General features: G+C 35.2%; 1 protein-coding gene across 1 annotated transcript in view; it reads right to left on the reverse strand.

Moving 5' to 3' along the window:
* DOK6 (docking protein 6) overlaps positions 1-21,005 on the reverse strand; it is a 239,760-nt gene that overhangs the window by 25,230 nt on the left and 193,525 nt on the right. The window contains exon 7 of the mRNA XM_041472901.1: positions 14,453-14,570. Coding sequence (XP_041328835.1) covers positions 14,453-14,570 — 118 coding nt within the window. The remainder of the gene's footprint in view (positions 1-14,452; positions 14,571-21,005) is intronic.

Raw genomic sequence — 21,005 nt, forward strand, 5'->3', positions numbered from 1 at the left:
TTCTCTAGAAGATGTTTTCTGTTTTCATCAGTTTTGGTTTGTGGTGCTGTTAAATTAAATTTCCCATATTTCAGTACACAGATACCATGTTTCTAGAAGCATTGCACATACAGATAGATTTGACAGATAAAATTCCTCACCATTGTTCTTGCCAGAAGGCAGAACATACGTTTCTGTTCCTTCCATCCTGGAAAAGGCTATATTATTGTCACTACAGTGCTTTTATTAACATTCCAGGGCAGAGAACAAGATGCTTCATTTTTTTTTTTTTTTGAGCCACTATAAAATAGAACCTCATCTTCTTCCCTCTTTATTTTCCATAGGATTGGAGTAGTCTATGATATTAAACACACTTCCTCCTCTAGGTCAAATAAATAAGAGACAATGTAGCCCTGTCACAGCAGGATCAAAAATTAAAGGTGCTCATTGCTAGTATCCATAAGATAATCTGTAGGTACAATGTACTGTTTCTAAGTGAGTGATAATCAGAAGAAGGAAGAGTTTAACAATTTTCTCTTTCTCCTAAAATGCTCAAGCTCAAGATCAAACTGAAACTCTCAAGCCATGAAAATACAGCAGTTATTTAAAACAAATTTAAATCCTGGCACAGCTTTGGTGGGAGGGACACACTACAATACTGATTATTCACTTTTTGAAAAGTGACCTTTCCTGATAAGAATCTCAGATAACATCCTTTCTCTCCCACCCTCCCACCTCAGGTATCTATAATTATTTTGTCTATTTCTGGCTTCTTGAAAGGAAACAGATTTTCAAGTAAAATGATGAAACTGAGGTTTCACATTAGTGAAAGAAGTGTGAATAGTAAAAATGAAACAGCAAAACCATTAATATAAACCCTTTTCTGAGGAATTATGATAAGAAATTAAATAATAATTATTTGCTTGATTTCATAATCAGACATTAGTAATGTTTAATAAATAACACCCTTTATCTCAGTCATGTACAAAAAATACATTGGTGGTTATGTATAATATTTTTCCAAATCATCCTGTCTCTCAGTGAGGAAAAAAACTAATTTCAGAGATAAAATAGCTGTTCCAAAGAATTTCCGTGGGACCATATGTACCACTGTCTCCCATAATACAAGAAACTGTTTTATGTCTGTGCCAGTTCAGTGATCCTGCTTCATAAGATAAGCTTTGAGAACCGAGAAAGAAAGGTTATCACGGAAACCCCTTATTAGGAAAAAAGAAATCCTACAAAATTTTTTTAGGTGTTCAAATTTTTCTGCTCATGGTCTGTAAAAAGCACCCCATAAATATGGGTGTCTGGAGCTACTCACATTTTTTTATGAAGCCTTTGCTGAGACACATGGTCTCAAGAAGGACTGAGAGCTGTGTAGCAATATTTAAAGTTTTCCTGTACTAACAATTCTCATAGCTGGTGCAAATTCCAGGCACTTATCTGCTTTCCCAGGAGTCACACCTTCAGCTTGCATGAACTGCTACAATCATATCAGTATCAGTGCTGACTTCTATTTAAGGGCTTAAAGCTTCCAGAGCCCCAAGGAAACATACCCCCTGCAATACTGAGGAAGAAGTAATCTGCATCTGGAAGGAAGACTGACGGATTTAGGACAATTTAAACGTTAGATTGGTTCAGAGCCAGGATCCAATTACATTTTTATTCCAAAACTTGTGTGTCGGCTCTTGCATCCCTGCTGGAGGTCTCGTTGCTGAACACTGACCCGAGCCCCACAGCTGCTACAGCAAGGAGAAAAATTCCAAATGGAGATTTGGGTCATGGTGCCATTGAGGCACAGACTGAATCTAGATCAGGCCTCAGAATATGAGCTTGTTTACAGTGAGCAGGTAAGAACACAGCAGGGTGTTCAACTTGGCATTACGCCAGAGACTGGAAACCAGACAATGCCTGATTTGCTGTTATGTCCAAAGGATACCTAACTTGGCATAAAGTTTGCCCTAACAAAGCTACCTACCAAAATATTTTGAACAAATGTGAACTATTTTAATTAGGAAGTCCCAGCTCAGCATTCTGAATCACAGAGCCATGGCATTTCTTTTTAAGCTGTGGCACTTTCAGACTGGACTTAATGTTTTGTCAAATCACAATTGTCCTATTCCATGCATCAAGATGATCATAATGAAACAAGGTAACATTTTAATCAGGACTGCTACTAATTATAATATATTATATGTCTATGTTATGCATCAAAATCCATGCAGGGATTTTTCTCCTTTTACAAATGAGCAAGCAAAAAATCCCAGACACAAAAATCTTTCATTGAATTAGAACTTGAAGATATGAAGGCTTTCAACTTAACAACACTCATTAACACCATTGAACTTGGACTGCTAGGCAGATTTTCTTCTTGCCCTTCATTTCAATTTTCAGTGTACTGAGAGTCATAGTGAATATAAAAGGCCTGAATTGCTTATCAGCTTATGAAAAACTTGTAAAAGGCATCTACATTTTGGTAAAATGGTGCAACAGTGTGCAACCATAATTCTTCCATTATGACCATCCAGGCCAGAAACGGCTCCTGTATGTCTTTGTGCCCAAAATGCCTGTCCTCAGGAAAGAAGCTTCCAGTTATTTTGTGGCAGCAAATGTGTCTATTGCACTTTCCAAAGACACTAGATTTAGTGCACAGCAAACACTAGTGATATTGTTTTGCACTTAGCCCTAATGCCAACATAAAAAAATGAAGTCACAGCTTGGGATAAAAAACAAAACATCTGCTAAGCAAAAGAAACTTTAGAATGATAACAATTATCTTCAAATGAAAACCACTTTTAGCACATTAAAATGGTAACTATGAACTACTGAATTTATGATATCAGATCTTAAAAATACAGAATAATAACTGTAGTGAAATAAACACTTTTGATATCTTATGTAGGGTCGGTATAAAATATATATATCTTCAGCAAAAACACTTTGAGGTCTCTTTGGCAAAGCTATGCTGACCTAGAACAGATTGGGATCTGGCACTCATTTTGTTCTGACACACGATCAGGAACACTGGACCTAATTGTCACCAACTCTTTGCATATCAGAGGCATCTGAATAATAGAGAATAATAATCTCGTATGGTCTACAAGAAATGAAAACAATGTTACACAGGCAAGAATTGAGAACAAATTTTAACAGAAATATAATGTTCATTGGGCAACTCAAAAAAGACAAATGCGTCACACAGACAGTGTAAGGAGATTTACAAGATGCTCTACATGACAAGATGGTCATGTGCTTTACAAAAATAAAAATATGTGATAATATGATAGGTAGCATGGCTTTCTTGTTGAGTCCAATTTTGATTGAATAATATTTTTTGATCTAATATACACTTTTGTAAGGAAAAAGTCCTGGATATGAGTTATTTAAGTTTGCAGATATTTAGAACTGAATATAGAATTTACAACATATATAATGAACACATGCAGGGTTTAGCACATTTAGAGGCATTTCAGGTACAAGTTTCGAAGAAATTTCACTTTGAAATAACATCTTTATTACAATAATTTATCCAAACATATTGCATAATAATATATGAAACTCAAATCTTATCTATGATTATATATTTAATTGTGATCCATGTAATATTTTTAAAGTTTTTCAAGGTTTAAAAAATCCTGTTAATATTTTTGTATTACCTTATTGTATAAGATGTTTGGGGATATCTATAATGAGTGGTATACTTATATCCATGAGCTTTGTATTCAGTTTCTGTTAGCAAAACTCCAAACAACCTCCCACCCCCAACTGTAACTATCTGGAAAAGTGGAAAGTCCTCTAAGTAAGTACGTGTCAGCAAAATGCATAGAAGTATCTCCATTTCAGACAAAATACTATGAACTAATTCTGCATAATTTTGTCCCAGAAAAAATCTCCGGAAAAATAACTCAAGGTTGATGGCTTTAGTGGCCACTTAAAGAAACAACAAATTTCAAAGAGTAGGTACATAAACTGTAGCATCTTGTCTGAAGACCAACGCTTGGCTGTCAGATGAGAGCTGTCATGATAATTGCCAGATTTCAATGATTCCTTCCCAGGTAGGTGAAAACTGCAAGTGCTGTGCAAACAGTCAGACAGTGAGTCATGCTGCCTCCAAGTGTAAGGTAATTCACTCCTCTGAGGTCAGCAAAAACAGGGTTCAAAGCTGATTCTATCTATCACTTCAGGATGAAAAATAGCTTCAAGCAGCAACTCACAGAGTTTGGCGTTAGAGCTCCTATTGACTAGGGGCTGTTTTCAGGGAGATAAGGGCATCATGACTCCCCTACTGTTGAGGCTGAATATTGCTTTACTGACAGTCTAAAGCTATAAACCCATTCTCTAGTTATTAATCTATACTGCAGTGCTATATGTTGGGACAATTTCATGCTGTGTGATGGTACTGAGAAGTCTTTATTAAACCATTTAACCATTTCCACAGCTGCAATGATATTGTAAATTTTTTTTTTTTTGTCTAACCTCACTGGTGTTAAAAAGTAAGACAAAGAAATGTCTTTCATAAAAATAATTTTTAAGGCCAAAGCAAATGTGCAGATATTGTATCCCATAAAATGCACCAAGATCCATAACTATTAGGATAAATATTGATTTCCATCAAGAAGGCTCTACATAATTACATGGGTCACTGAAGAAATGCTCAGAGGTGGGGATTCAGTTTATGCTACAGTGCTTGTGGACATGAGACATAGAGGAAGGTTTTCATCCTGTAAGGTCTGCAGAATTTGGCTGGTTTTTTTCATGAGCAAGAATGATTTGGCAATAGTTAAGGACCAATGCCTTAACAACAAATTAACTTCTCTTCCTTGTCTAGTTGGGAAGGTTTTATTTTACATCTTACATGGTTTTGAATATTTAAATTAAAAAAAATGGGTAAGCATCTTATATTCATAGCAATGATACTATTCAATTTCTCTGTACATTTTCCCATTTGATAGCACCTATGCACTGGCATGTCATTCATGTCCCTAGCAAGATTCCTGTTTACTGTAACATAAGCAAAAAACAAGTCACACTACGAAGACAGAAGCTTAAATTGTCCCCCTCTTTGGTGTTTTACTGCATGATAAACACCATTGAAAAATATATGACTGATTCCTACAGTTCTGTACAAGATTTGAAGTACAACTAAGGTAATAAGAATATATTAAAAGGGATCTTGATCTGTTCTCTACATTTCTTCAGTTGCAAGACACCTTGGTGCTGGTCCAGTCCATGAGTATAAGATGAAGAAGTTGTCTGCTTTGAAATGCTGGCCAGGAAATCAAGTACAAAATGATAAAAAAGCTCAAGAAAAAATCATTTTCCTCATTCTTATACTAGATGAAGAGAAGATCTATGGCCTAGAAGTTACAGGAAATTTGCAGCCATAGTCATTGGGAAGAGATCTTCTCACTGGTATCCTCGAGAGTCAAAATGACTAGCTCATGAAAACCAGTACTTATTAAGAGTGAAGAATCACACACTAGTACAGATAATGTCTGGCATTTGCTGGCCATGACACTGTTCCCAGCCCTTCCCCCTATTTATTTGTTAAAATCGGGTTGTGTTAGTTGATACATGGTGACAGGAGAAAAACAAGACTCTCCAGAAACAGATTAAACCAAAACATACATGTTTGATCAGAGGCAAGTGTCTTTATAAGAGGCATGAAAGGGATAAAAAAAACTGCTGAGCTATGTCTCAGAATTAAATACCTGCTCTGATGAATGAGGAATAATGAGACATTTGACAAGACTGAATGAAACACATTTCCATTTCCTAACACAGGACAGGTTATCTTTTCCATCATAAAATGCCTGTGACTTCAAAGGTTTGGTGATGATAGAACTTTCACCTCACAAACAGAAACCCTGCAGACCTGCTGAAATGTCCTGGAACAGCATAACAATAACAGATAAAAATAAATGGCCACAACCTGTCAACAACCAATCATTTAAAATTGATGCTGCATTTACAATTACCATGAGAATAGGATTATTAAAATTAAAAGGTTCAACACATGTAAACTGACTCTGAAACAAATTTTCAGCAACAGCATTACTTGTGATTATTCCCTAAACCTGGGATGTCCACATATTGAAAGAATAAATAGAAAGCACATTTGGATACCTGAATTCCTGCTTTGATGCCTTCAGCTCACAATCAAGAAACTAGGAAATCTGACAACCTCCCTTTAGAAACCATAGCACAGCATATAGAAACTTAAGAAAACCAAACCTCATTCCTATTTTAGCAAAAAGGCAGACAAGTGTATGGAGACACAGGTGCTATTCTGGCATGTGTGTATCAGTATTTAGGAAGAAAAGGTTTTGTTATCTACTTATACAGATGTAGAGAAAAGTGGCAAAATGAGGTAAAAATGAAAACTTCCTTCATGCAGTTTTCACTAATTTCCATGGAAAAGATCCATACCCAGTAATAACAACTTTACAGAATTTCAGTAGAGAAAACAATAAGGCTGTTAGTTTAAATGCTTAATTAGTGAAATGCAAAAACAATGAGCAGTGTTGCAAGCCAGGAGAAGAGAATTTTTCTTGGAAGCTGAAACCAAACAGCTGATAAAACTCCTATTTTAATTACATTTAATTCAGGAAAGATAAAACGTGGTATAGCTACAGCTAACTAGCCATGTGTCTTTTTCAGGTTGAAAACACAGCTTTGCACAATTCTCAGCTAAATATTCAAGTGATAAAGTAGATGCTTTACCCCGAGTGCATGATAATAGTGACTATAAGCAAGCGGCACCAATTCAGCTCATATCAAGCAGCTTTGGAAAATCCTGCATTGGCTGTATTAGGCTGAACAGAGTTTAGAGAGAAAAAAAAGAATCATTACCTACAGCAGCAGTCCCTACCAAGGACTGCCCATCCCCAGGGGCAGAGATGGGTAGGACAAGACCTTGCTCTTGCACTTTCTTGCTATCCTGATTGAGGATGAAAGCACAAGGAGGACAAGTGGCAGATAGAAGATGCATCCTTAGCCTCTAAATCAACACACCCAGGGTAGAACAGCCTCTCAGGCACACGGCAACAAGCTGTGCCTCATCACCACAGGCTGCTGGTTCCCTCCATTTCCTTGTGCTGGGCTGAGCACACGGGAGGAGACAGGACACTGATGGGAACACAACCACACTAGCCATGCTATGTCACACTCACTACAACCAGCTCAGAGTAAACACCAATGGCACTGTCCCTCTGCATATAAACCTGATTTACCAACAATAATGCAAATAATCCAGCCTTTAAAGAGAGTAGTAGGAATTGTATAATTTTATCTTCACTCTGTTTTGATATTTATCATGTAAATTCCAGAGTATGCAACTCTGGTTTGCATCAAGTCCTTTATCTCTTATCTCTCTCCAGATCTGGTATTGTATTTTTTTTCCACGTAGCTTTTATAACAGAATATTTCATTTGTTCTTAAACTCAGGGAAATGAACCTTTCATCAAAATCATTCCCCAAAAGGAAATGTCAAAGAATTTTGAAGGATAAACATGTATCCAGCAGCTAAACAGCCAGCTTGCTTCTAGTATTTAAACATAGTACTGCAAGGAGCTGCAGACTTCAGTTTTTGAAAAGATAAAACTTTTACTTTGTTGCAATCTTGCTAACTCTGCATTGCCAAGATATTTCCTTTGTTATTCATAGTTCTTACTTCTGTGAAATTTATCGTAGTTTCTTACAGTGTATCATTTTGATCAAATAAGAAGTTGGCAGGATATAAAAATTCACCAAGATGAAAAGGCTTTCTATAACAAATAGAAAATGAAAGACATTCTATGATTTTTGAACATTTTTTTTTGTCTCTACTGAATAATACTATGATTTTTTAATCAGTTCTGCGCAGCTCAAATGCACTATAGAGTTATAAGGAACATATTCTTATGGCTTGATTAAACTGAACATACTGAGTAGGGCATTCATTGTGCTTAAATTGGCCTTACCAAGAAAATAAATAGGTCTGTACTAGCAACAGACCATATGCCATGTGCCACAAACGCTGTCACCACAATTTTTTTTTGTTAGTTAGCAAAATGAGATACATGTAAAATAAAATCTTATAGAAACCTAAGGTTAATGTATTTGAGATCTTATGATGCCCCTTCTATAAAAATATGTTTTTTAAACTTCATAACAACCAAACAAGAGTCAATGTTATGTCAATTTAAACCAGCCCTTGATCATACATTTATAGATTCCTATTTTATGTCGTACAGTTTATAATGTGAAAGGAGGATTTTTTTCCACTGAAAGCAGAACACAATGAATTGTATTTAACATCCTTGGGTCTGGATTCTTTCCCTGCTGCAGCTGGCAAAACTGGTATTATTAACATTCCTCCATTCTTCCTGTTACCCAGCCTTCAAGTTTACATTGTTTCTGCTTTATAAAACATTTTATGAACATGTTCTATTGAACTGTCAATTTCAATAATTTATTTGCTTTTTGTAAAAATATTTAATGAAAGAAAAAGAAGTATAAACTGTTCCTGCAAAGAAATACTAAGGAAAACACATCTTTTTGCCAAGGTATTTTTTTCACAAGTCCTCAGGCTTCCCCTCACCCCAAGTTGTCTTCAAGGGGGTTTAATCATCCATGACTTTGAGTAAAAATTTGAGTTATTTGTCAGCATAAAAGTATTTCAATTTTTTTGAAATTACAAAAATGAACTGACAATCTTTTGGATTCTAACCATGATAACATACTTAACACAAAATCAGATAGTCACAGCTAAAGCAGTCCAGATTTATTGGTGAAACAATTTAATAGAAAAAAGCAGTTTTCACAAAATTGATCTTTGACAAGTATTTCAATTTTCTCTTTGATCTAACAGTGTGAACCCTTCTTCTCCAGAGAACCCAGTACCAGCTGAAAGCATCCATGGATCTGGTTATGCCAATTCTCCCCGTGCACACATTCTTTCATTGCACTGCAGCTCTCATGGCACAGTGCAATCCTCGAATCTTACAATATAGCAGAGAGATCAAATGACTGTAGCATAACTGCAATGAGTCTCACAAAAAGTCAGAGTAAAGATTCCTGGCATCACTTATGCAAAGCTGGGGGCAAAGCTTCGTTTGCTTCTCAGGTTAATAGTGAGTGAGAAACTATTGTCATCACATATTTATGAAGTCATTAAGCTAAGACATAAGAAGAGATTTATACCCAAGAATCTGTAGTTTGCACTGAAGAACTTACATTTGTTGGGTTTTGGAGGGGAGAAGAGGCATTCAGCCAATATTTAATTGCTCTCCTTACACCATTTGGGCTTTCAGCTTTAAGTCAAGAGTATAGTGACTTCTGTGCTTTCTGGTCTGGCACAGAACAACTCCATTGACAAGTGATCTCACTGAAGGACCATCTCCTGAGGGAAAGGGCACCAAAGTATTGGGCTTAAATGAAACCAGGAGGTCTGAATTTGACAGCGAAATATGCTTTATTAATTGTATTTGGTTTCCCACCTTCCTCTATTTTTCATGGCTCATAATTGAAACAACCTCTTAACTCAGCAATGATTTATCAGAATGAATGGGAATGTGTCAAGATACTCTTTAGCGCTTGTCAGTAATGCTCTTGGTTAGAGGCAGCAATCACTGTTGAGCAAAATGGAGTTCTTTACTGGTTTCTGAGTAAGACATATCCCACTTCCAATATGCCATTTTAGAATCAATCTAGTGATGCACTACTTAGCAAAGAAATTCAAAGCTCAAAAAGAAAGGATCAAATCTACTGCATAAGACTTGAGAAGACACGTAATACAGTCATTTTAAATAATGTAGCTCTTATGCAGTTTCTACTCAGTAAGTATCTTGTTCCAGGTGTCCTTTATTCATATCTCAAATTTTATAGGCTTCATTTACTAATGTGAAGGTCCTGATGCAATTCAGCAAAGGAAATGGGAATGTGGAAGGCTATAAAGCATTTCAGCTTTAGCTGCTGGTAGACAGTTACTGAAAAATTACTGAGCGATCAGGTTTATATAACAGATATATTCTAACATTTTGCGTTATTCATATTGTTCAGGCACCAAGATTAGATGGGGAAATGGATTCCGTACTCTATTGCTGGGCATATGAACAAACAATGGAAATGCCAAAATGACAAATGCACTCCCATTCATTTTACATGCTTTAATTTGCAGAAAGCTGCAGAAGCCTACATCAGAATTTCCTGCAGGATTATCTTAAGGAAGGTTGAACAGGATGATTCAAACCCCTCTAAATATTTAGCAACCTGAATATTCTCTGATCATTTTTAGTGACCTATCAGAGTTTCTACTTCGAAAAGGTTGGAAAACTGTGTAGACAGTTTTTTTGATATGTTACTTTGTCTCCCTTTTATGCACAACACCTTTTAGCTGACCAGATTAAGACTACATGTTACTCTGCTTAAAATATTAAAAAAAAAAAAAAAAAAAAAAAGAAAAGAAGGGTGAGTTCTCACCTAACAAGGCCAAAAGACAATGTGCATTGCAGGCTTGCTCACCAAGGCCACAGAGGGACCACATCTTCCTTCCATTTTGGTTTGCAAAACCAACCTTATGTTTCTTGCATCTTTATTGTGACATACAAAAGGTAATTGTACATTAACAGCAAAATTCCTTCAGACTTCATTGGGGCCATTTTTTATTTTGGTCTGCTTATGGATTTGGCATGTGCTTACAAGCGGAAGTCCTATTTGTTCAAAGATGATAGTTTTATTTCTCAAAATTCCTCACTATGTTTAAAAATATGACTCTTAGCAGGCTTCTTAGTATTTTTCCATGTAATTTAATTACTTTGATATGGGTTTACAACAAACTGTGGCAATAATTTGTGATATAGCAAATAAAAATAATTATAAGCAAATTGTGATAAACAATACTGTGGAAAAAAACCCCAACCCTTTAGTTTAGTTCTCTTTTTGGAAGAAACATGTAAGATGTTACTGGTGTAATTCTTACACAAGTATATGCTCTTTCTCATAAGTACTCTCACTGAATGAGTAGCATTGCCTTTGTGGGTAGGTGTCCATTATTTTGAGTATGGATAGCAAAACCCAAGTCCAAAAAAGGAGGACAAACCAGATCGAAACAACAGGAGTGACTGAAAGCATTTCTTAATTTTGAATTTCTTGGAGAAAGGCCAGGCTGTAATTAGATTTTCTGAACATAATTTCCTCAGGGATTTCAGCAACTGCAATACAAAAAGCTAATTAATGTTTCAATACCAAAATTCTATTTGGCCCTGTTTATACAATAATACACAAACTAAGTGTGTTTAACATTCGTATCATCCAAACTCTAAAGGGCAAGAACTAGAGTTCTTCAGATACCTGAAAATTCAGTCTGTAATCTTTTTTTTTTTTCATTTTAAGCACATTTAAAGCCCTAAATGAAAAATACAAAAAAACTCCCAAAAACAAAAACAAAAAAACCCCAAAAAAGATGAATTCTCGTTAATATCTTTTGCTGTACAAAAATTCATGTGTTTTGTTTTTCGATTTTTAATATCCTGTGTAACAGTGCTAAATTTTATGGTAGGTATAAACAATAAACACTGAATTACAAGGAAACATACAGGGTATTTTTTACATGCTTATATGGCTCTTAGAGTTTTTCCTTCTTAATCATGATTTTGGTTAATAAGGTTACTCTTGGCTTCTAATTTTTTATAAATTTTTAGATCTTGATGTATGATAGCATAACATATCAATGAATGTTTGTCTTCTGTTGGGCTCAAAGTTTTTTTAGAGCTGTCAATTATTTATGAAAACATACAATTCATGTATGTCGTACTCAAGTATGCACAAAAATGGTGTAGAGGTCTTTTTTCTCTGTTATTTAAATTACTCTTTGATAATAAATATTAAAGGACACTATTTAATTTCTGAACTGTAATTGAAGGCAAACTTGGATTATCGATAGAAACTAACCTTTTATAATATTTTGTGCAACTTGTGTTACTTTAGCTCTATTATTCTACGTATTAATCTCTACAGTTCTTTACATGTAACTATTTTCATGGGCTAATGGAGCATAATAGACCGAACACTCATTTATTGAAGGGCCTTTTTTCATCTGAAATGTAGTTTTTAAAAACCAAAAATCACAAAACCCACTACCTTCTTACTCCATAGAATATTCATTAACAGATCAACACACACTACTAATTAAGTTAAATTTGACTGCTAAATAACTCCCAAAGAGCCAATTTATCTAAGGTAGTATGAGCACATATTCATTTCTCCTTATACATCACCAGCTGTTATTAATTAAATTCTCGTCACTTCAGACTGCAAGTTTGAAATAATTGCCCCTGTGGAAACACTTGCATTTAGCAGTGAGCCCGGCTACTACTACTGGTATTGACCGTCACCTGGATATAGGTAGACACCACTCTGTTTATTTCACTTTAGAGTCTGTGAGATATTTAGAAGTATGTGGGGAATTTTCAAATTTGTTTCTTGAATGTTCAAAGCTTTGTTGTAAATGCCCATGAAATGCAGAGCTAAGTTCAATGTCCCGTTCTCTAAAGAAAACGTCTCCTCTCCGAAGGTGCAGCGCACCTTTTGAAGCTCAGAGGAGATCATGGCAGCAGAAGGTGATTCTTCCCTCTGCAGCAGCTCCTCTCAGCTGGCTGCTCTGCTAAGGTGAGGGCTGAAGTGATGCTTGCAATCTGCTTCCCTGCTACCCACCTTCCACCCACATCTACGGAGGTTCCGTGGGCTGATGCTTTGACAGCCCTGCAGTGCCAAGGCTGTCGCTATGACAAGGTATGAGGAGGAAAAGGTGTACTTTGCACCCGCTTCACTTTCTGCACAAATTCATTGTTTTTAATTAGTAATTGCAGCAGAAGGTTCAAAGAGATTTTCTTTACAGATAGCGAATGGTAGTCTTGCATGGAAAAATTTTGCAACCAGAGTCTTCTGGATGCACTTCCTTGCCCACTGGCAAGACTGAATCAGTCTCTCCCGAAACCAACTACATTTTCTCAGGCTTCAGTCATCATAGTACACGTAGGAAAAATGAAAATACTAAGTTCTGAATAATTTATTAACCCCATGTTTCAGTGGAAATGTGAATAAAATCTGCATATTTCCAGAAAGAAAAATTCTTACATTTTTAATACACTTTCACTATGTTGAATCCTGCACAGCTTGATGGTATAGATATTTTAATTGTTACTTTATATATAAAGTTTTGCTTTTCTTTATTTTGAAGGCCATTTATAAGGAAGAAAAGATTGTTGAGACTGAATATAACACATTTACTATCTTGCTGATGAAGAAAAGACACATCAAGAACACAAGAAGAAGAAATCTAACATCTCTACAAATAAATTTCTTTTTTGCATTCTTATTGTCCATGAAAAAATATCAGCGATATGATGACTGTATGTAGGGTGATGTACAAGTATAACTTTTTTTTACAAACAGCTTCTGAAAGATTATTTTCTTTTTTCCATTACTGGTATTTAAAAGTAAGAGTATAACCATGATTAAAAATTAACTTTGCTCTATGGAGAATAATGGGAAACAAATGCTTGTACCCTTTAATGACTCACCCACTGAATGCACAGTTCACCTGCTGATTTTAATTTATGTGATAATTCACAAAACAAAGCATTTAATGTCCTTCATCTATATACTGGATTTCACTTATTTTAATGAAAATATGTACTGTCTCCTTGCATTGGGTACTCTTGTTTGTAAGCAGTTTCTAATCTCCTATCTAAATGTAAATTGTTTATGCAAACAGATTATTAAGAGAGAACTAAAACGAAATCCTTAATGCCTTTAGAAATAATACAAAGCGATATGTTTACAAAAGGCTATTTTTAAAAGGTCTACATTTTAAATGTAACAATAATTTCATTTTCCTAAAAGATACAAATCAATTTCAGCTTAAGAGCAGTGAATCATCATCATCAAGTTGTGCTAATTATAGCATTTAAAAGCTTTAGCAAATCCAAACATATGAAAGAAAACCATAGACAGAAGACGATTTGTTGAAGGTCTGTGAGTTAGTTGAGTCAACAGTTCACATATATGATTTGCCAAGCAAATTTACCAAGAATAGCTCTCCTTCCTAGAATTACTCTGTTTTAATCTTGCAACTCATATAGCCACTTTATGTAGATTTAATTAGGCACCCTGAGGTTGCCCAAATACTTGCCCCATCTCATTGGTAGAAAATACTAAAACAACCTGACATTCACTAGCTACTGAGAAGCTACATTGAGCCAAATTGTCTATCCAGCTTTATGTGGTGATTCTAGAAATAATTTTCACCATTTGTTTACAAAATGACTAAAAGAAACCTGTTTTATGTAAATTTGGGAACCCTGCTGAGGTTCCTGACAATTGATAAAATGAAATGGAGAGAAAATAACCAGTGCAAATAAAAAGCAATTTGCATGAATTCTGGTGAAATGGAAAGAAGCTAATGGATATGGCATTATAAGCAACTTGCCTTGTAAACTGTAGATTTCTCCAACGCTGTTCTGCCGGGTGATGTGATGCCAATATGCACTACGAGGAAGTGAGATCGACTTGGATAAAGTCATTGGTTCAGACAGACTGGTCTGGAGCTAAAAGCCAAAGCAAACATAAATGGAAGGTCACAAATAAGCATACTTGATAAATAATCTCAAAACTGTAAATTGAATCTATGTTGTCATGAACATACCATTTTCTAAACCACCACAGGTTTTACACTGTTATTTAAACTGAGTTACAAGCATCAGCACTGTGAGTGCTCAGGAAAAAGCTGCAAAAGTGTATCTGGGTCTATAGATTCATTAGCAGAGGTTAATATTAAGACATCAGAATATGTCCCTATTTATCTACAGCTATTCTTCTTGCTGCCAGGGTTTTGTTATTTTCTTCTTTAACTCTACAATAACGATGGATTAACATATGCCTGAATTCTAAAACCCCTCTGCAATCACCTTTTGGTCATTTAGCCTGCATATTGGATTGAATACCCAGAAAGATGCTAAGAGAGAATCTGAGCCAACCAGCAGAGAATTAGCAATGGAGAGTTATTAATCTCCTAATCCTCCTTTGAAGGGGAGGCATCTCATCACCAGTAGCAGGCTCCAGCTTCAAGAGCAGATTTTCTTGGTCTGGGGGACTTTATGTGACTGAAATTGGGAATTGCATGGTAAGTGTCCCTGTGACCAAGAGCTACAGCACAAAAACCTGACAGGAGGAATGTCAACTTTATTAAAGAGATCTCTGTCTCCAACAAACTACTGATGTGAGTGAAAGACAAGACAACACTACAGAGAAAAAAGAAAGATGAAGGATTGAGCATTCTGGCAATCTCTTTGGATATTCCTGTTATGCTTTCTGTGTCTAGAAGAAAAGAGAATGCACCTGCAAATATTTTGTATCTCTGGCTTTACAGAATATAAAATGTGATCAATAATTTTTGGGATCTAACAAATCACCATAACATTGTGAGCATAATTTTCTCAGATGATGTCTGAAAAGATCAATACTGAAGGATCAATTATGTCTGAATATTTAGAATGAAAAGCCTCTTAGTTTCAGGGGAGGCACCAGGATGGCACTCTGAGAGGGTGTGCCTAGAAGCTTATTTGCAGAGAGTCCAGCTACAGAGCAGAAGGTAGTCAAGGTTTGGATCATTTACTGCAGGTTTAGTCATTAGTTCTTAAGGATTCTTCATTGAGAATCACAATGCCAAATTTAAAAAAGCCCTTTTTAACTGTACAAACTCATATTATTCTGTAATTTAAATCTCTTCCTCAACCCAAAATAAATATATTTAGAGACAGTATCCACCCAAATCTAAAACTATTTAAATTTTGAGTATTAACACAAATGAATTCATGGAATATATTTTGCTTCAGAACAATCTGCTGTAATTACTTCCGTTGTTGTTTTCTTGACAACTGTCATCAAAATAACTCCCAGTCTACAGCTAATATCTTTTTTGCTCATCTACAGCCAAGTATTACATTTCATTTGTCAGTGGTGCAGATCATCACTAGAATCTATTTGATATGAAGTAAAGAACTTGCAGAAGCATTCAGTTCATTAGAAGAAAAGTTTGAAAGCATTATCACAAGAATTCCAATTTTAGGGAGACTTGGGGGTTTAAAATTTATTGATACAGAGAATTTCCTTTATTGTAGAGATCAGGACAGTAACAAACCCTCTATATTATTTTACCAAGTTTCTATAGCAAGGGTAACAAGGGTAATTTTGCCAAAGAAGAAAATTACATAAAATCATCTAACTTTAGTTCACCAACGATTTATGAATAATTTATTGACTCAAAGGTAAATTAAAGGCAAAATCTTTTCTTAGTATGCATTCTGAAATAAATAATTCCAGTAAACAGAACCACTTTGACTGCAGTTTATTATCTCAAAGCTAAATCCAGGGACTGAATGGAATATGTGGTTAAATGTATCATCATTCCTGATCTGAGGTGATTAACTCCTGTCTGATCTGACCAATTGTGATGCAGAAGAACTTTATTTGCACACATTAGCGATTTAGGAGAATAAAAAAAAATTGTTCTCATTATAAAATAAGGTAAGAACTGCTTTAGTGCAGAAGACTGCACTGCAAGCATTCACAATACTTTATTTCCTCAGATTCTCTAACTAAGGAACAACTTCTGATACCACCTTTTGGGTAAGAATTATCACCATATGCTAACTGCAATAGGACCAGATGAACCATATTTCTCTGGGGACTCCATAGAGAAAAAAATGCAATTTCTAGTTTATTACAATATCATCCTCAGACAAAAAAAAACAACCTACTTTAAAATAAAATATCAATTTTGTTTTTCATTTGCAACTTTAAAATAGAAACATCTACCTTTGGATTTGAAGACCTTATTACCTTGTATATCATGTAGAGGACGATAATATTAATTTATCCATGAAGTTATTTTTACTGAATAGTAGACTACCATCAGCTATAATTTTTCTTTTAATCTGTTTTATCCACATAAAACTCACATTGTTGATCAAATATAATTGACAATGACAGAATGCTTACTTCTACAAACTGCTGATAGTAAAAATATTCCTCTGTTCAAAGAAAATCAAATAATATATTGACTCAAACCCATTTTCTCTGAAGAACATCTTATATGTTACACTGTGGGTGTTTCAGATAAAAAAACCTTGAAAACCAAAGTGAAGAAAACACATAAAAACATCCATATAATCAATTGCTCATATACTCCTAGATTGCTCTTTGCTATATTAATAATTACAAGCTAAACTAGTATTTAAAATACAGAGATCTACTCTTTCGGAATCCCTTATTCATAGCTGTAAATTAAAAACTGGCAGCTAATAAAGTTAAACTAGAAAAACAAAACAAACAAACAACTTGTAAATCAGGGAAGATTTATACAACTGTCTAACTGTTAAAAAATTAGATGCTCAGGTTCAAGACCTCTGGTGTTCCAGACCAGTGAAAGAGAACACATTTATAAGTTCAGAGACTTTGTCCTCCATATCCTTCCCTTTTGTCTTTTTACTATGCCTCATTAAAAAACAACTGGCTTCTCCTCTACACTTTTTTGGAAGTAGCTAATGCAAATAGAGAACTTTTCACTGTGGAAAATCAAGTAAATCACCTTTAAATTTTCTTCTTTTCTCAAAGCAGGTAGACCATCCTGCACAGATTTATTACTGTCCTTAATTTAACAGAAATGTAACGGTTAAAAATATATTTAAAAATTATTTCACCTATCTCATTAAGCTTGTTTACCATGCAGAAAATTAAAACATCTCTGAGTCTGGATTTCTTCTTATGTAAGAGGCCAAAATTCAGCTGTTGTTTCCAACACCGACACATTTTTCTCAGGAGCTGGCAAAACAGGCTCGGATGCATTAGCATCAAGTGTACAGAAAGGGCCCATCATGACAGCAAAGGTAGCAAAGACACACAGAAGAAGTAAACATTTCTATCTGGGAGTGAATTTGAGGTGATTCTGCCCCTCTACTTCACTCTGGTGAGATCCCAGCCAGAGCACTGTGTCCAGCTCTTGGGTCCTTAGATAAAGACAGGAATTTGCAAGAGCACATCCAGAGGTGGGACTCAAAAATGATTAGAGGGTTGGAATGCCTCTCCTGTGAAGACAAACAGAGAGAACTGGGATTCAGACTGGAGATATTCAGGGAGAAAGATGTTTCAGGGAGACCTTATTGCGACCTTTCGGTACTTTAGGGGCCTGTAAGAAAGGTGGGGCAGACTTTTTAGCAGGGCCGGTTGTAACAGGACAGGGAGTAAGGGTTTCAGATTAAAAGAGGGTAAATTTAAATTGGACATGAAGAAGGAATTTTTTGTGATGGGGGTGGTAAAACACTGGCATTGGTTGTCCAGAGAGGTTTTGGATGCCTCATCTCTGAACACATTCAAGTCAGATTGGACTGGGCTCTGAGCAACCCGGTCTTGTTGAAGATGTTCCTTCTCATCGCAGGGGGGTTGGACAAGATGGCCATTAAAGGTCCCTTCCAACCCACAGCATTCACTGATTTCACTGGGGGTTGTTTTGCTGTGTTGCATCTGTGCTCTGGTCTTAATAGAGGAAAGTAAAAGCAATATACCAAATTAAACATGCACCTAGAATGACTTGGCTACAAATATTTCTCAAATCTGATGAGACTTCACGAAATAAAACCCATAACTAATAACCTAGACTTTTTTTCCCAGTTTATGAGGTAGAAAGTGAGAACAGAATTAGAACTCAGGTGAAAAGTAGAAATGCACACATCAAAACCATATTAATTCAGGGACTTTTGTGGTGGGAATATGAAAACCCCAAATATCACTGAAGCATTTTTGTTACCTGACAGGAAACATTTTTGTTACCTACAGGAAAGTAGTTAGGCTTCATCCATTTCCCCCAGAATCTGTCTGATAAAATACCTTTTATACAGTGAACATTACATTTCTTTCCTGTATCTAAATCTAATATCCAAAGCCATAATATCCAAAATATTGAGCTCTGTAAACTTTATTATTCTTACAGGTCTATTTGATTAAATAGAAATTAAAAAAAATAAAGAAAGAAGTCTATTAATGTCACTGTAAGAAGTTTCCCATATTTTTCATTATTGTTCTTTTATGAAAGTCTTAAAGAGTAAATTTATTTTAATTCCCATAGGCCATCTCCATTGACTTCAATAGATTTGTTACTCTGATACCAGTAATGAATACAATTCCAAAAATGAAGCCTGCTAACTGTATTAGGGTTCTGAGCTTTGATCTTTTTAGCATATTATTCTCTCTGTTTTATTTTTCTCATTAAAAAGTCAAAACACTGAAGGTGACAGAAAATATATGTGGCTTGAGGAGACAAACTGAGCAATTTATAGTTCATTCCATATTTTTTTTTAGTCTACAATAAGGACAGTTTGCTTTTTACAGATATGCTCTGAAAATAGGTTAGTTTATTATGGATAAAACCCTCTGTCTCATTTCAAATTCTCATTAGTGCCTTTAAACAAATAGCAAGAGAACTAGGTCACAGAAGACTAACGAGAATTGTCGTCTAGAAATATGAATCGAATATCATTATTTAGATTTTTTTTTCTTTCTAACTCCAAAGAAAGTTACTTTGTGTGTTATGCCTTGAAGAGAAAGAGGGCTTAAGAAATATATTTCACCTCACAAGTGTCAATTAGCTGACATAGACTCATTTCACTGGTAACCACAGTAAAAAATTACTAGAGCTTAAGAACCACACAATCTGGTAGGCAGCATTAGCTCAGGTATCACCTGAGTTAGAGAACAAGCAGGAGAAATGTTTTCAGGTTTTTTTAAATGAGTTTTCGCATTTTCTTATCATAACCAAAAAAATGGTATCGTCTTTGTCTTTTTTGCAAAAGCAGCAACTGGTGTCCTGGATTCAACTTCTACACTATGACACACAGATCTATTTGACAGAAACCAGTTCTCATCCAGCACTGTAAAGCAGGCTGTTCCTTCATCAGCAAAGGTTTGCCCATGTTTCTTTTTAAATCAATTCTCCTGCTCCAAACAATTTTCCAATTTGTCATTTTGAATTCTGTCTCTTCATTGATCCACTGCCACATTGTTATAAATGTAAGATCTGGAGGTGTAATAACTAGACTGAGCCTTGATCCTTCTTCGAAAATACTTAATAAAACTGGATGCGGTATACAGTCCCATGAAATACCAGTGAGAAAATTCTTTCCTTTTTTTCTGTAGCCCTTTTTTCACAACCACTTAGCTTGCTTATAATACATTCATTTTTATGTATGTTACTTGGACTGTGTTAATTACTTAAATATGTCTATTATTAATATAAACATTTATAGATATCAGCAAGCTATTTATTTGCCATGCACTGCTTTATACTTATTTTCACATTTTTATCCAGCTTGCTGTTCCTGATGGAATACAGAATATTGGCAAATCCCCCACCAATATATGACCTTAAAAGTCTTCTGAAAAAACTTGTAGAAAAGCTACCTGTAAAAGTAATTTCAACCTTTATAATATATTTCTAGCATTAGGGCTTTCAATAGTGATTCCAACCTTGCTTTTACCTTTTGGAGAGTATGGACCAAAAAAAGAAATTATGGACCAAAAAAAAAAAAAGTCAAACTAGTAACACTGCTTTATGGTGACAGGGTGGATGATGATTATTCTTTGGTGGTGGAATAACATTGTGAATTAATAATAAAGCAAAGGTGGAAGAAAAATATTCTGAAGGAAGATTCAAAGGGGCTGATTGTTCTTTTATATTATTTCTTGCCACACTATGAAGAGAGAACTGGCACACATTGCTTTTTTTCTGGCGGAAGTGTATTGGGCTTTTTTCTTTTATTTTTTCTTTCCTCTAAAAGAAGCTCATAATAGATCAGTGTTGCCAGACAGAAGGGATTAATGTTGGAAGAAAATTAGATACATTTTACAGCACGTTGGGATTATATTTGTCAAATGTCAGTAGGGTGTGTGTCTTCACCCATATTCCGTCACAAAATTGTGGGTTTTTTCCT

The sequence above is a fragment of the Pyrgilauda ruficollis genome, unplaced genomic scaffold (genome assembly GCF_017590135.1).
Source record: "Pyrgilauda ruficollis isolate IOZ18807 unplaced genomic scaffold, ASM1759013v1 scaffold109, whole genome shotgun sequence".
Taxonomy (NCBI): domain Eukaryota; kingdom Metazoa; phylum Chordata; class Aves; order Passeriformes; family Passeridae; genus Pyrgilauda; species Pyrgilauda ruficollis.